The sequence below is a fragment of the Corvus brachyrhynchos genome, unplaced genomic scaffold (assembly GCF_000691975.1).
Source record: "Corvus brachyrhynchos isolate BGI_N302 unplaced genomic scaffold, ASM69197v1 scaffold115, whole genome shotgun sequence".
Lineage (NCBI taxonomy): Eukaryota > Metazoa > Chordata > Aves > Passeriformes > Corvidae > Corvus > Corvus brachyrhynchos.
Genome location: NW_008239553.1, coordinates 6,566,079 through 6,581,577, shown reverse-complemented (window position 1 = coordinate 6,581,577; position 15,499 = coordinate 6,566,079). Strand labels below are relative to the sequence as shown.

At 43.7% G+C, this 15,499-nt stretch overlaps 1 protein-coding gene and 1 long non-coding RNA gene across 2 annotated transcripts; both read left to right on the top strand.

Moving 5' to 3' along the window:
- LOC108448549 lies at positions 1 to 547 on the top strand. The gene is made up of 2 exons (XR_001864472.1): positions 1 to 37; positions 295 to 547. It is a non-coding gene; the product is annotated as an uncharacterized LOC108448549 (long non-coding RNA).
- A 2,185-nt stretch (positions 548 to 2,732) lies between these two features.
- Positions 2,733 to 13,898, top strand: NR1H3 (nuclear receptor subfamily 1 group H member 3). Its single transcript, XM_017742021.1, has 8 exons — positions 2,733 to 2,881; positions 3,298 to 3,564; positions 7,839 to 8,047; positions 8,288 to 8,467; positions 8,905 to 9,004; positions 10,528 to 10,641; positions 11,453 to 11,547; positions 11,943 to 13,898. Exons 1-8 carry the CDS (start codon positions 2,845 to 2,847, stop codon positions 12,087 to 12,089), a joined length of 1,149 nt encoding a protein of 382 aa, XP_017597510.1. The 5' UTR covers positions 2,733 to 2,844; the 3' UTR covers positions 12,090 to 13,898.
- Positions 13,899 to 15,499: the final 1,601 nt, after the last annotated feature.

The window sequence follows — 15,499 nt, the reverse complement described above, 5'->3', positions numbered from 1 at the left end:
CTCTTCCCTGGCTCAGAGAACCCCCCTGAGCATGCAGGTATGCAAAAATCCTTACTAAATCCATGCAAGATAAGGGCTATTCATTTTTTCAGTTTCAAGCAGAATTGATACTTGGCAAAATTTAGGACAAGTCCTACAGTGCTTGAAGCACTCAGATATGATGTCTAAGAATAGAGTCAGTTATTGATAGCTGAAGACTGGGCTTATCTAACTGATAAATGTGGTGAATATTTTGCTTATTTGACCTTCTAGAGGATAGGTCTGTGGCAGTAAATTTTTTTTTTTTTTTTTTAGCCTTATCAAAAGCTGCTGAACAATAAATCTTTACTACAGGTGACAATCCAACAAGGGTAGGTGGTACAAAGAAATGGTAGGGTTTTGCAGATTCATGTAATGGGAAGGCAGTAGGAGTTTCTCTGTTTCTTATGTTGACTGAGGATTAAGAGTATCAGATACAGAACTGAGATTTTGTAATTAAAGCTGCTGCTTATGGCCACAATCCTACACTTTCAAACTGTAAGAAGACAGTATAACATCTCTGGACAGGTAACAGGAAAAAAAAGGAAAGCACAAGTGCATAGGGTCATCATCTTAATGAAAATATGGCAAATTAATGTATTTGCTCAGCAGTGGGGCAATGAGCAATCTTGATCTAAAACAAAGAGATAATCTGAACATTGAATGAAGACTCATCAGTGGAGTAGAAACAAAGAGAGTAGTTAAAAGGTGATATGAGGTTACCCAATAAAAGTACTTTAAATGGATTTGAGGACCTGAAAAGAAATACATTGATTGTTTCCTCATGAAAATGTAAGGAAAAAAGCCACAAAATGTGGAACATATTTATTAAATAAGGTATCTACCAAGGAAGGAAGACCCTAATGAGAGCTAAAGGTTCAGAGGTGGCATTCATAGTTTATACATCTTACGTTATTTCTGTGTTATCTGACTACAGAAAATAAAAATAATAATCTCTATTACTAAAATGCTTCATGCTCAGAGATGGAAAATAATTTGCATAGATCAAAGAACAAGCCTATCTGTCTCAATAAAGCAGTCATAGAAAAGATAAAGAAGATGTTTATGTAATGTCTTAAAGACAGCTAAGAAATACAAAAGATGGACAGATTTATCTGTGGAAGTTGTTGGATTACTCTGCTATTTCTCAGAAGCATATGAACATCCCTTGAGGCTTCAGCAAAGTTGTCGTACCAGTTAGTCTGCCATTACATGTGTTTATACTGAGCAATCTGAAGTAACTGTAGAAATAACTGTAGGCATTGCATAATCTTTACTTGGTAATTTATTGTGTGAAGAGAAAGTTGAACAAGAGTTGAACAAGAGAGAATATCAGAAATTTAACCTTTCTGATGACATTTTCTTGCTGTCCAATCTGCAATGAGAAGTGCAGGCCAAAATGAGTGACCTCCAGGCCTCTGTAAAGTCAGTGGGATTGAAAATCAACACCAAGATACTTACGGCTGAAAACTTGCAGTGAGGAACACCGGTAATAATTTCTGAGACTGACCTAAAACTGGTTACCATTTCAGGAACTTGAGCAGAATAGGGGATGTAAACATGAGTAAGGTTAGAAGCATTAGTACAGTAAGTACAAAAATGAGACATGCTGATGCCTTAGGATTTTAGGTTTTATATTTTTCATATATTTGTGATCCTGCAATTCTTTAGTGTATAACTCTAAACTCCATATAGAGTGTTAGCTACTGTTCTCCCTTCTTGGTCAGACAGAACAGTTCCTCTCTAGGTCTGGGAATCAAGGACACCTTACTGTCTCAGGCCCCAGGAAATGTAAACAAAAGTGAGGGGGGGGAGAGCAAACTTGGGGTAAATTACTTCATTACCTGAAGCTGTAAGTGGAATATTAATCCCTGATACGCAAATGGACCAAACTGACAAAAGTATGAAAACCCGTGACCTGTCGTCCATTTTTGAGTGTAGCCCCTGGGGGGCCTTTGTCTGCCCTAAATGTACCTGAAGGCCCTTCAATAAATATAACTGCTTTTTATTCTCTTAATTTCGGCTGGCCTCTGTTTTTAGGTAGTTGGATAAGGCATCAATGCAACTGTAACCCTGATGCTGGTCAAGAAATGCAGTAGCCTTGTCCTTCAAACTAAGCATTAACTCCAGTGTAAAGGCTTTCCGGACATATCTAAATATAATTTGGAGACTTACCAAAACATGCTGGTTGTAATCTTTGTAACAGCTGCCATAGAAGAATCTGTAATATCTGACATACAGATACCTGCACTATGAGCTGTGTAGAGTATCATATGTCAACACAGCTAGAATTAAACGGATGGAAAAGAGAGAGGGCTAATAGGGAGGGAATGCACATGTAATATCAGCAAGCATTTGGCTGGAATGCTTAAGGTGAGATGTGTTGGAGCAGACCAAAGATGTTTTCAGAATGCAGAGCCACTGATAAGATTAAGATCTGTCAGAATGATGTAGGAAGAATTAGGATCCTGCTGCATGAGACCATCTGAAATGTGAAGCAGTAGTGAAGGCCCCATGTTTGAGATACAATAAGCTTTAGTAAATGAACTGTCACTATGAGAGTGTTTTGGTTTTAGGGGTGGGGAGCACTCTTCTTGAAGAGGAAATGATGGCTTCAGGGTTCCAGAGGCTCAGAGCTTGTGAAGTGTACTGCTTGTCTGCTTATTACCCCTAACTTCACAAACTGCTGTCTTCTGTCTCGACAGCTTCCCCAAATGTTCCAGTAACAGGGGTCGTCTGCTCAGTCTGGTTTTCGTAGGGTCACAGTTTCAGCACTGGCTTTCTGTCACTATTGAATTGAGGAAACATTTTTCCTTATTCTTGTGCATGAGTATGGCAGAGAATAAAAGTAAGAGAACTGGAGGTAAGTTCTGAAGAAATTTACTCTCTGCACAATCTTGGATTTCAGCTCAACTTTTTTGTAGGTTTTTCTCACATTGGTAACTTAACTGTAATTGGCAAGTGCAGAAGAACCCTTGGCCTGAGCATGTTTTGGCTCTTTCACTGTTTTGGAGGAGAACAAGTGTGAAGCTATATGTGTTTATATAGTTGAGGTGAAACCTTGTGGATTATGTCAGTAAGTTCGTTGTAGAAGACTTGCTTGCCCAGAAGGGGTGTGTGTGAAAAGGGCGACTTGATATTTTCATCCATGTGCTTGAGAGATAGTGGGTTGTGGTTATTGTCAGGAATGGGACAGTCAGCTGCCAACACCACCCTTCCTTCATGTCTGTGGGTTTTCTTTTCTTTTGTTTTTTTCCTCGCTACCGTTCATTTCGGTAGAAAATCCCCCCTTGAAGCGGAAGAAGGGCCCAGCCCCTAAGATGCTGGGAAACGAAGTGTGCAGTGTGTGTGGGGACAAGGCCTCCGGCTTCCACTACAACGTGCTGAGCTGCGAAGGCTGCAAGGGCTTCTTCCGCCGCAGCGTCATCAAGGGCGCGCAGTACGTCTGCAAGAACGGCGGCAAGTGCGAGATGGACATGTACATGCGCCGCAAGTGCCAGGAGTGCCGGCTGCGCAAGTGCCAGGAGGCCGGCATGCGGGAGCAGTGTGAGTGCAGGCACGGGCCGCTGGGGGTGGGATGGGACAGGAGGGCTGTGGGGACCGTGGCTGTGAGGCAGGGAGCAGTGCGAGTGCTTGGGGACGGGGGGACATGGAAGCCATGCAGGCTGTATGCTGGAATGTGCGTGGGAAGTCACTGAGAGCTCAACAGGGATCACGTGGGGAGGTGAGGCTATTAGTGGAACACCACTGGTGTGCTGAGAGCCCCAGCCCTGCTTTATTCCTTGTAAGAACTTGTGGAATATGCCAGTAGAGGAAAGATTCACATGTTCTTCAGGATGCTGTAAAGTGTGTCAGTAAAGTCACGCTTGTGATCAGGACTCTTAAGATTGGTCACCGTGCTCCCTGAACAACAGGCACTTTTCTTTGCTTCCTACTGTGAGCTTGCAAAAGAGGTCAAGGGCAGCACCACAGTACTGCAGCTGTGTTTGTGCATGAGCTGATCTCATTGCTCCCTTTAGTGAACTCTGCTATTTTTCTCACACAAGCCATAAGGCTGCTGTTTCTGAATATTCACCAGTATTTCTGCTCGCATATCAGGAACAGCCCTCCTCGGCCAAGGCATCCAGGTTTCATCCCTTTGCTCCTCAAGACTGGCTGAATGAATGCTCAGTTAATGTTAGGTCTGTGTGAAGTCTTCTTTTCTGACACCCAGCACCCAGAACAACTAGAAACAGCAGATATTTCAGAAACATTTATAATTCTGCAAAACATCTTATAATTCTGCAAAAATTAAGTCCCAATGAGCTAGGAGACATGCTGTTCAGTTTTTCAGCATGAAACACAGCACATCAGTATCTTTATCTCACTGGTTTGTGTCAACATTATGTATGCTGTCTTTACCCCATTGCCCTGTTCCCAAGAGCAACGAAACAGATGTATTTGAAAAGCAATGCAGTTAAGACCGCTTGTTCACTTTGCTTCTCTTTGTTGCAGGTAGATACAGAGCCTCAGTATGTTTCTGCATTTAGTCATTGTTTTGTGTTCAAGACAGCTCAGGAAAATTAGGTCAAAAGGAATCTTGGTGTTATTATCAAGAACTTGGCAATTCTTGTCGACGCTGTAATCCCCACTGCAAATTTGCCTTGTTAGTTTTGACAGAAACTGAGGGCTTTTTCCTCCAGCTGTTTCACTTGAAAGGTCATTCCAGAACTTCCCCTAGTAATTGCTGGAAACATTCTTCTAATTCCCAGACTGAAGTTATTCATGGCCAGTTTATTGTTCTTAAGCCAGTGTGAACCACGAGGTTAAATAATTCCTTCCTGGCAAACCAAGTAAGTTAGATTGCTTTGAATTTAGCATGGTGTAGGAGCTTGCACTTAGGCAGTTTTCAAGATTCATTAATGGCCAAGTAACATGTTACCAGATAAATTTTTTTTCTTGTATCTGAATCCCAAGAGGAGGGACTGTAATCACTTGGATCAATTACTTCCCTCCTTAAACTGACACTGTAAGTAGTATTCTCTAATCTTACAGATCCCCCTTATTTTAGTAATTATATTGAACACTTTTGCTGTTAGAATTATAAGTTTTGTGCATGGCGCATGTACCTGTGCACACATCCTCCCTGTTGGAAGTCAGGAATTACTCTCTGAGTATTACTCTCAGCTTTACTGTGTTATGTTCTTTGTCTATCCTTCCAATCCCAAGAATGCTGTTGTATAGTAGCTCTTCAGTTCTTGTCTAACATGATTCTTTTAAGAAGTGCAGTTATATAGTTGTTCAATTTTAGGGCCTGCTTCTCTGTGTAGCAGCTATAGAATCATCACGGTTTGAAGAGATCTTTCAAGATCATCAAGTCCAAATGTCTACCCAGAAGTACCACTGTAACCCTTAAACCACTAAACCGTATTGCCCAGCATAGATCCAGATGTCTCTTAGACACCTCCAGGGATGGTGACTCCATCACCTTCATGGGCAACTTGTTCCAATGCATGTCCTAACAAGGCAAATTCTTTTTTAATACCTAATCCGAATCTCCCTTGTCTCAGTTTAAGGCCTTTTCTTCTTGTTCTCTCACTGTGGGCATGGCAGAAGAGACTAACCCCCTCCTCATTCCAACCTCCTCTGTTTTCTGTGTTATCTGTGCATTAAAAAAATGGCCAAAGAATCTTTCAGCACTTTTAAAGTCTTGTTTGTAAAGTCGAGCTTTATTTATCTTTGTTCTTGAAGATACAGAGGGGTTTTTTTTCCAATCAGTTCCTTTTCTGCTTCCCTTCCCTCCAGCGTGTCAATCACAGCACAGAGCCTGGTGCTGTCAGCAGCCTTGCTGAGGGTGCACTCAGTCCCACTGTGCACCTTAACAAAGGTGTTAAACAGTGCCGGTCCAAATACCAACCCCTGGGGAACACCACTCATCACTGGTCTCCACTTGGACATTGAGCCATGGGCCACAACTCTTTGAGTGTGACCATCCAACCAATCTTCTATCCTCCAAGTGATCCTTCCATCAAATCCATGCTGTTCTAATTTAGAGACAAGGATACATTGCTCCTGAGCTTGGTGGAGGTGATCCTTGAATATTAACCAGATTTCTTGGGCCCCTCTTCCCTCCTGCACTTTATCTGATAGTACTCTACCAAGCAGATCCCTGAAGAGGCCAGAGTCTGCTCTCCTGAAGTCCAGGCCGGTGAACTTGCTGTGCACCCTCCCTGCTGCTCCAAGGATCTTGAAATTCACCATTTCATGATCACTGCAGCCCAGGCTGCCCTTGAGCTTAACCTTTCCCACCAGGTCCTCCCCCGTTGGTGATAATAAGGTCTGGCATAGCATCTCTCCTTGTTGGCTTCTCTGTCACTTGCAGAAGACAGTTACCATCAACACATTCCAGGAGCCTCCTGGACTGCTTATTCCCTGCTGTGTTGTCCCTCCTACAGATATTGGAATGGTTGAAGTGTCCTATAAGGATCAGGACTTGTGAATGTGAGGCTGCTCTTTTCTGTTGATAGAGGGCCTCCTCTGCTTGGTCTTCTTGGTTGAGTGGCTTGTAACATTAGACCCCCTCTGTAATGTCACCTGTCCCTGTCCTCCCTTTAATCCTGGCTCATAAGCTCTTGTTCAGCTCCTCATCCATCCCGGGCAGAGCTCCATGCACTCCAGCTGGTCACTGGCATAGAGAGTGACACCCTCTCCTTGTCTCCCCTGCCTTTCCTTCCTGAAGAGCCTGTATCCTACCATTCCAACACCCCAGTTATAGGATTCATTTCACCATGTCTCTGTGATGCCAATATGATTACAGCCCTGCAGGTGTGTGCGTGTCTCTAACTCCTCGTGTTTACTCCCTCTGCTACATGCATTTGCATAAAGGAATTTAAGTTGGGCTCCTGATGAACCTGACTTACTGGATGGAGTGGCAGGAATTCCATTGTGCTGCTCTTCAGGAGCTCTCCTGCTGACCTGCATACCCTCTCCAGGCTCTGGGCATCTCTTGCTGGCCCTGGCATCAAACTGGTAGGAGAGGGATGGATTGAGGTTCCTGTCCCTAGGCACCTTTAGTTTAAATCCTTCTTCACAGCTTGGCAAGCCTACAAGAAAAGATGCACTTCCCTTTCTCTGACAGAGGGACCCCATCAGCCCTCAGTAGAGCAGATGTCTTTGAGTTGTTCTGTTCCTTACAATGTTACACCCACGTAACATCTCCCCTTTGACTTAACAACTGAAGGAGACACTTTCAATCCTATTCCTGAAGGACCTGCCGTTGGTCCTCAGTACATTTTGTGCAAAGCTATTCTTCCACTATTCATCTTGGGGTATGTTACTGCTCTAGAGTTTGCTGCAGATGGCCTGTATAGCAAATTATCCTTTCACTCTCAAACTCCACCCAGGATGGAGTCTGACTTTTGAAGAGGGTGAAATTACACAAGCTGTTAAATTAAAAATACTGAGAAAAGACATAACAGTAGGATAATATAAAATACAGTGGACACACCATGGCATATGAAGGGAGCACCTGACATTTTAGGGAATTGCTTTTTGGGGAAAGTCACTGTTGTTTTTCTGAGATCTGCAGGGCATCATGAGGGGAGCTTCTGCCTTTTATGAACACTTCACATGACAGTATGATTTGAAGAAAGGCAATGGAACAACTTGAAGTAGGGCATAGAGGGGGAAACAAGTATCACTGTTGGCTGTGTTGTGTACACTGTGCTATGCCTGGTACAGGCAGCTGTGATCTCTGCCTCTCCATCCACAGCACGTTATCCTGTGTTCAGTGTGGTTTCCATTGTCTTCCTGTGATTGATCATGGGCTATTCCTGCTTTAGATGTTCTGTCTGAAGAACAGATCCGACTGAAGAAACTGAAGAAGCAGGAAGACGATCAGGCTCGGACAGTTGTGGTGCGTCCAAACCCTCCAAATCCGCCAAGCCCTTCCCACAAACTGACGCCGGAACAGCTGAGCATGATAAAAAAGCTTGTGGCTGCTCAGCAGCAGTGCAACCAGCGCTCCTTCACAGACAGGCTCAAAGTGACGGTAAAAACTCTACCAGTGTATCCAAAATAAGAAAAAGTGAAGTTTGGGGAGTCTTGTTTTAGGTAAAACATCTGGGAGAACAGAGTTACTTTAGGCATTGCATTTGTGGGCTAAAGCTCTGAAAATAATAGCAAAGAATCATGTTTGAAGCTGTCATTTGCTTCCTTTGTTCTCTTCATCTATCTTTCATCTTTGGCTCCATCTTTCACAAATGTATGCTGTCTCTTCCCATTCCCACAGCCATGGCCCCAGATTCCTGATCCAAATAACCGTGAAGCAAGGCAGCAGCGTTTTGCTCACTTTACAGAACTTGCAATTATCTCTGTGCAAGAGATTGTGGACTTTGCCAAGCAATTACCTGGCTTCCTGGAGCTCACCAGGGAAGATCAGATTGCTTTACTGAAGACATCTACCATAGAGGTGAGGGTTTGACTTGACCACAGTACATAGTAGCAGAGATGAAAGAATTTGGCAGTAACCACCTAGAGAACTAGTTCCATCCCTTTTTTGAGGATAGCAGACTGAAGGACCTCAGCTATGGGACTGTTACTGCAATATACTGAGGTTATATTGGCAAGATGCCTGGTTATATGCTGCAGTGTCTGGTTATACAGGAAGAGAGTGAGGCAAGTGCCTTGGTAGTGGTAAGCAGGAGTTTCCCATTTCGCAGAAGCAGACACCACAAAGGATGGCAGCAGACTTTACCCTGGAATTTTTAAGCACTCTGAGAGAAACTGGAGTGGTTTTGTGTTTGGTTTTTTTTTTTTTTGTCAAAGATGCTTCAACAGTCAGCAAATTATTGATGTTGTAACATTTCTTGCTGTTTTCAAATCAAGTGTATCTATTTCTGTCCTCAGGTGATGTTGTTGGAGACATCTCGGCGCTACAATCCAGAGATTGAGAGCATCACCTTTCTTAAGGACCTGAGCTATAATCGGGATGACTTCGCCAAAGCAGGTGGTCCATTAGACAGGTGTTTCTTCCTCTCCAGTGTCTTGTGTTCTTACATATTTTCCTTTTTAATGTGGGCAGCTGGAAATAGTTTGGGTGGTCAGGTAAGAGGTTTAGAACAGGACCAAACCAATAGCCCCACAAACCATTTTTTTTTTTTGCTTTTAACATATGATACTAGCTCAGTTCATGTCTTTTTCTAGGTGTCAATTTGCTTGGGAAAATCTGGACTCTTAAAGCATGAAAATATTGCTGCAGGTGTCCACCTAGGACTAACAGTTGGTGTGAACTTCCTTGCTTGTAGAGATGTGATGTGGTGGTAGAGTTGTGTCAGATCATACCAATTCAAACCACAGTCTTCTCTCCTTTGCAAGTGCATCACTTGCTAATCCGGATCACTTGGAGTGATGACGTTACTGTGATTACATTTCAGTTGATACGAAGTCTGTACTGTGCACTGAGGATCCCCACAGACTGCTTTAGATATTTTATCATTCTAATATATGGTAGCCTGTGGTGTTGTGATGTCTGAAGTCTTTTATTTTTCCAGGGCCTATGAGTGTCTGTAATTTCAGATGAAGTAACAAGAAGTGTGTATCTTTAGCATTTCTAAAAACAAGACTTAAGCTGTGCTTCAGCTGATTTTATTTTATTCCTTGAGTAGCTATTTAACCATTTATGCTTGAGATGGCTTTTATATACAACTTTTCTTTTTGACACTTTTCCTGGTAGCCTTTTCTTCAGGTTATTAGAAAGGCAAACAGCAGGGAGCCAGAAAGATTCCCTCCATTCTGTTCCTCCTTCTCTGATGCAGTTGTAATGCAGGAAATTAGAAACTTGGATGCTATTTTGGACGAAAGGCCTGAAGTTTTCAGCGTGATTACATAGCACAAAGAGACCTGGTTTGACAGTGGTCTCTGTTATGGCAATAAATACCAGTGCATTTCTGTCTAACTGCATTTATCAAATGAGGTGATTGGAAGCCTAGGTCAGGCTCTGCCTCAGGTCTCCCAGTTCTTTGAGCTGAAGGAAATGGCATCGTTCAGAGTTCTTGGAACCGGATATTTTCAGCTCATACATACTTCATATGAACCTTAAGCATGGGACTTTGAAAGTGTGCAGGCTACTGGGTGTGAAGGAGGTGATGCTATGAGAGTGGACAGCATAGATGTTGTGCTTATGACTTTCTGACATTTTGATGGACTTACCTGATAGCTGATGTTTTGTTCCTTTAGCTGTTGCCCAGTAATGGGCTGTGGGGCATTTAAGGCTTTAGGAAAACCCAGAAATAGTGTGATTTTACAGTTAGAATGTTATAACAGTTCAGCCACTATTATTGGTGCTCACCAGTAGTGGATGTAAAGGGAAGATTCATTGGAGCATAATGTAAGGGTTTGTCCCTGCCTGTGCGTCCTCCCCACTCCCTGGTGTATTGCAGTGGATTTCTGGTGGCCTTTTCTGTGAAAGGAAGGGGGAGAGAGGGGAGACAATTGCTACTGCCTCACCTTGTTCTCTTCTGTTTGTTGTAGGTCTGCAGTTTGAGTTCATTAACCCCATCTTTGAGTTCTCAAAGGGAATGAATGAGCTACAGCTTAATGATGCTGAATACGCACTTTTAATTGCCATCAACATTTTCTCTGCAGGTAAAAAGCCAGGAAGATCTGAAGAGCTGCAGCAGTGAGTCAGAGGGCAAAGAAACTAGAGGGAAGGAATGTTAAAAGCAGAAAATGAGTAATAGAGCATGTGTAGAGTCTAGTGATAAAGGGAGCATATTATTAATTATATTCTGAATTTTCTAGTGCAACTTCTGGAGGAAATCGAATTCCTCACTGTTGGAGAAGTGTGTAGAAAAATCAGCCAGTGTTTATCTTCCTCATTTGGAAATTGCTGTTTTATTGCCCCCTTAATGTCCTTGGCACCTCTCTGGTGTAATGCCGGTCCCACAGCATGAGCGACATCTAGTGGGCCTCTGGACAAGAGGCAGTATCGCTCCAGGCCAGGACAGGGCTTTGCCAAGAAGCCACCTCTACTCTTCTGTCTTGTGACCTGATTAATGACTGTTTTTCTTTGTTCCTGTTTTCTAACTGGCTCAGCTATGAGAGAGACTTTCCCATTTGCTCTCGAATAGGCAGCTTCTCATTTTTTCTGGGACAGGAAGATGAGCCCAAACAGCACTACGTAAGTGTGTTTGGTCCCTCTAACCTGCCACCTCTGTAGGAGTCAGATCGGGCTCCCCGTGTGCAGTAGGCCTCACTGAGAAAGAACAGTTACAGGCAACTGACGTAGCTGCCACAGTGTCATGGCTATATCTCCCAGTTGGGTAAATCTGAGATGAAGTTTTTGGAAGAGACCACAGGAGGAAGTAGGGTTAGACAGAGATGTTAAATCCAGTGAAGCTGCCTGTGGCAATCTGCTTATGTCTAATCTGCTTACTTCTAACCTGCTTTGTGGCAGACCGACCGAATGTGCAGGACCAGTCCCTGGTGGAGAGGCTGCAGCACACCTATGTGGAAGCGCTTCATTCTTACATTTGCATCAACAGACCAAATGTGAGTGCCTGACCAGAACATCGCCGGTGACGATGCCAGCGGATTTTGTGTTTATGCAGGCAGAGTTCCTGCAGTACTGTCTGTAACTGGTCTCTTGCTGCTTGTACTGTCACGCTTGTCCCTTCTGGGCTCTTTGATAGCAGCTGTAAATGCAGGATTTGTGAGCTGTCACAATCTGCTCTCCTGTATCATGTTCCGTAGTTTAGCCAGCATGGAAAGTCTGGAGTTTTGGGACATGATGTACTACTTGTGTTCTTTCACACTGCATCCTCTTGGAGGATGCTGGGTTTAGAGGAAGTAAGGATTGTGGTTACAGTACATAATCAGTTGTAGTAATTTTTTTTTAAACAAAGTTTTAGGTGAATTTACTAACAGTTGTCTGTTTGCCCCTGCAGGATCGCTTGATGTTTCCACGGATGTTAATGAAGCTGGTCAGTCTTCGGACACTGAGCAGTGTCCACTCTGAACAGGTGTTTGCCCTTCGGCTGCAGGACAAGAAGCTCCCGCCCCTGCTCTCAGAAATCTGGGATGTGCATGAGTGACTGCATGCTCCCAGGGCGCTGACATGCTGACATAATGCCATCTCCCAGCCTTCGCTAACGAGAAGCCAGCCTCCCCTCTCCAAAGCACTGAACCCTGGGCTGGGCATGCAGGGATTGATGAGCCTGGGGTTTCAGTGTTGTCATGAGACTCTGCAGGAGGCAGCTGGGGTAGATCAGCTGATGGAGGGGTTGGTTTCGATGTAGTGCCCGTACCCCAAAGGAATAACGTGAAACATTCAAAAACGGTAGAAATGAAGACCTTTCCCCCTGCCCCCCAACTCCTTTTTCTTCAGAGTCTTTCTCTTCTCTAAGCATATGCTGAGGGTTTGCCCATTGATCCTCTTCTCGCTGATTATGAAAATGAATTTGCAGGAACTTGCCAAAAGCTCTCTGTTGAGAGTCACCCAGCTCAAAAGGCTTCTGCAGGGTCCCCAGTGTACCTGGATCTGAGGAGCTCAGGGAAGTCAGTGTGGATGTTCTAGGGGTTTCACTGGGTTTCCTATAAATAAAATCTCTTGAATGTGCTGCCCTTTAAAATGATTCCAAGAGAAGTAGCTTTTATTTCTTTATTATGAGACTTCATCTCTAGAGCTGCCCTTTATTCTGGCCCTCCTTTGGAAAAAGGATTCCTGTAATGTGTAGTGCCCTTTGTCTAACAAGGAGGCCCTCTGGGTAGGGAACATTGTATATCAAAAAGATGTCAGGCATAAAGTAGTGGATTTTTTTAATGTAATGCATCACGGTTTTATCTCATGGTGGTTCTCAGCTCAATTTACCTTTGATTTGCTAACAGCTGGACAACTTTAGTTCAAAACAAATCAGGACATAGATTTTATCTTTAGGGGTGGAATAGAAGAAAGATAGGTGGGGAGGACTGGTACCTAGGTAAGGTAGGTGTGGTGGAAGGATCTCAAACACTTCCAAGAATCTGGAGCATGTGGTATGTGTTCCAAGGTGGGTGTGAAGATGTATCAACCAAGGAGAGAGGACACACTGCATTTAGTGAAATATGTGGGCATTGCACAAGCTGTGGGCTGTACAACTCTCAGATCACGGGCTGCAGGAATACTGGGTGTAATCAGATCTACTTGCATCGTCTTCCTTTTGCCAAAGTCCTTCCAAGGTACTTGCTCAAGGTTTCAGTGATGATCACGGGATATGGAGGTCCCTCCTGTATGAGGAGTGCCAACTGCTTCAGAAGGACACTTGGGTCTTGTATCCTTTCTTCACTTTGGGCATTGTGAGATCCACACTGGATTTATGGCCCAAGTTTTAAGTATCCGCATCCATAAGTATTCTAGGATTTACAGCAATATTTTGTCTGACAGAAGAGAAATATACTGTTATAGAACATGTTCCTTATTTTCCAAGAAAGAACATCTTATGGCTGATCTCAGAGATGTAACCTTAAGTATCCTGGTAGCTTGGTCTCATGAGTCTTCTCTGTCATAGGGGTCTATGTTTGCTTGCCCGGTGAGCATCCCAAGAGCATAGGTTCACATGGCTCGGGGTTTTTTTGTTTGTCTGTTTTTTGGTTTGTTTGTTGTTTTTTTTTGGCTGTGTATCTGAGCGCTATGCCCGTGGTGAGGGTATTGTGTCCATTTTGCACTTGAGGTTGGTCCCCTGCCACTGGCCTTCACTCTGCACCTTTGTAAAGCACTTGTAACAATCTGTAAAATAATCTGTTGTTTTTTATAACTCATTGCAATTGCAAAAATTCTTGTTTAAATCTGTATTTTTAACTAATCTGTTTGAGAAATGTTAATGTTTATATAAAAGAATAAAGCCTAATACAGGATTTTGACATTCTCTGATGTGCTGTCATGAGACTGGAGGAGGGTGGAATAAGTTCTTGCTGTAACAAACTCAAAGCTGATAAGAAATGATGAGTGTATGTGTTGGGGAGAAGCAAGAATTGATGAGAAAGAAATAGCAGCGCAACCGCAGGCAGTTTCTTTTGGTCTTCAGTATGAGATTTGTAGCTCAGTATGCACCTTGCTGTGTGCCAGAGGTGGCATATAGGTGAAGTGGATTAAGTGTGCATCAGGAAGACCATGCATTATGCATATACACCTCAACTCCATTTGTACAGCTACATTCAGAATGTAACCCTTTTATCGTATGTGCTCTACTCCATTTTCTGCATTCTGTGGCTCACCAGAATTGAAAGAGGAGTCCAGTGTGCCCCTGGCTGTCAAGTGGATTTCAGTAGGACCTTACCTGACTCCTGATATGCTGCTCATTTCTGATGTATTCCTAGGAGAAACACCAGGAACAGTTGAACATGTGCATTGCCTCAAAGAGAGCAGCAGGCTAGGGGAAAGCAGAGAGCTGTCCAGCATTAGCTGCTACCTAAGTGCTTGATGATCTCCTGCCTCAATGGGAAAGTGATGGTCAATCTAGCAAGGCTCCACACCACAGACTATTCTGCTGGAGCCTTTGCGTTACTCTGGAGTACAAAATTTAAATTGGAATCTACTAAGCCCAGAGGAAGAAGGGATAGGAATAGGCTTATAGGAGACTGCAGTGAGGTATGAGATGGGGACTAATGAGCAGAGCTGAAGAGCTCATCAGTGCTGTGTGGATTAGAGGATGGGCTGGGCCCTGCTTTTGAGGGATTTGCTAAACAATGAGGTTGTCAACAGAAGAGCTGCTGTTTAACTTCTAGCTTTACATTCTTTATTTTGAGCTGCATCTCCTTAATTTGAAGAGAAAAACTGCATGTAAATTTGAGGGATTCTCAAGGTACAACCTATAACATTGCTGCGGATGGCAGTGGTGAAAACAGTGATTTTCCTTGCCTCTGTGGTTTAAACCCAGACAGCTACCAAGCCCCACACAATCACTTGCTCACTCCCCACCAGCAGGACTGGGGAGAGAATCAGAAGGGTAAAAGCCAGAAAACTCGTGGGTTGAGATAAAGACAGTTTAATAGAGAAAGCAAAAGCTGTGCACACAGGCAAAGTAAAACAAGGAATTAATTCACTGTTTCCCATGGAAAAGCAGGTGTTCAGCCATCACCAGGAGAGCGGTGCCTTACCACATGTAGTTTTTACTTGGGAAGACAAACACCACTGCTCTAAACATCCCCCTCTTCCTCCTTCTTCCCCCCCCCTTACATATTGAGCATGATGCCCCATGGTCTGGAATATCCCTTTGGTCAGCTGGGGTCACCTGTCCTGGCTGTGTCTCCTCCCAACCTCCCATGCACCCCCAACTTTCTCACCACCAAGGCAGCATGAAAAGCAGAAAGGGCCTTTGGTCCGTGTAAGCCCTGCTCAGCAGTAACAAAAACACTTCTGTTATCAACCCTGGGTTCAGCACAGATCCTAAACACAGCCCTGTGCCAGCCACTGGGAAGGAAATTAACTCTACCAGCCTAAAACAGCACATTCTGCCTTGTGCATCCC

What these genes read in the sequence shown, in the direction of transcription:
- NR1H3 (XM_017742021.1), top strand. Translation starts at nt 2,845, where the DNA reads ATGAGTATGGCAGAGAATAAAAGTAAGAGAACTGGAG. An exon ending in CAGACAGGCTCAAAGTGACG is followed by an intron (nt 8,048 to 8,287) that starts GTAAAAACTCTA and finishes CCATTCCCACAG; the next exon opens with CCATGGCCCCAGATTCCTGA. An exon ending in TTTGCATCAACAGACCAAAT is followed by an intron (nt 11,548 to 11,942) that starts GTGAGTGCCTGA and finishes TTGCCCCTGCAG; the next exon opens with GATCGCTTGATGTTTCCACG.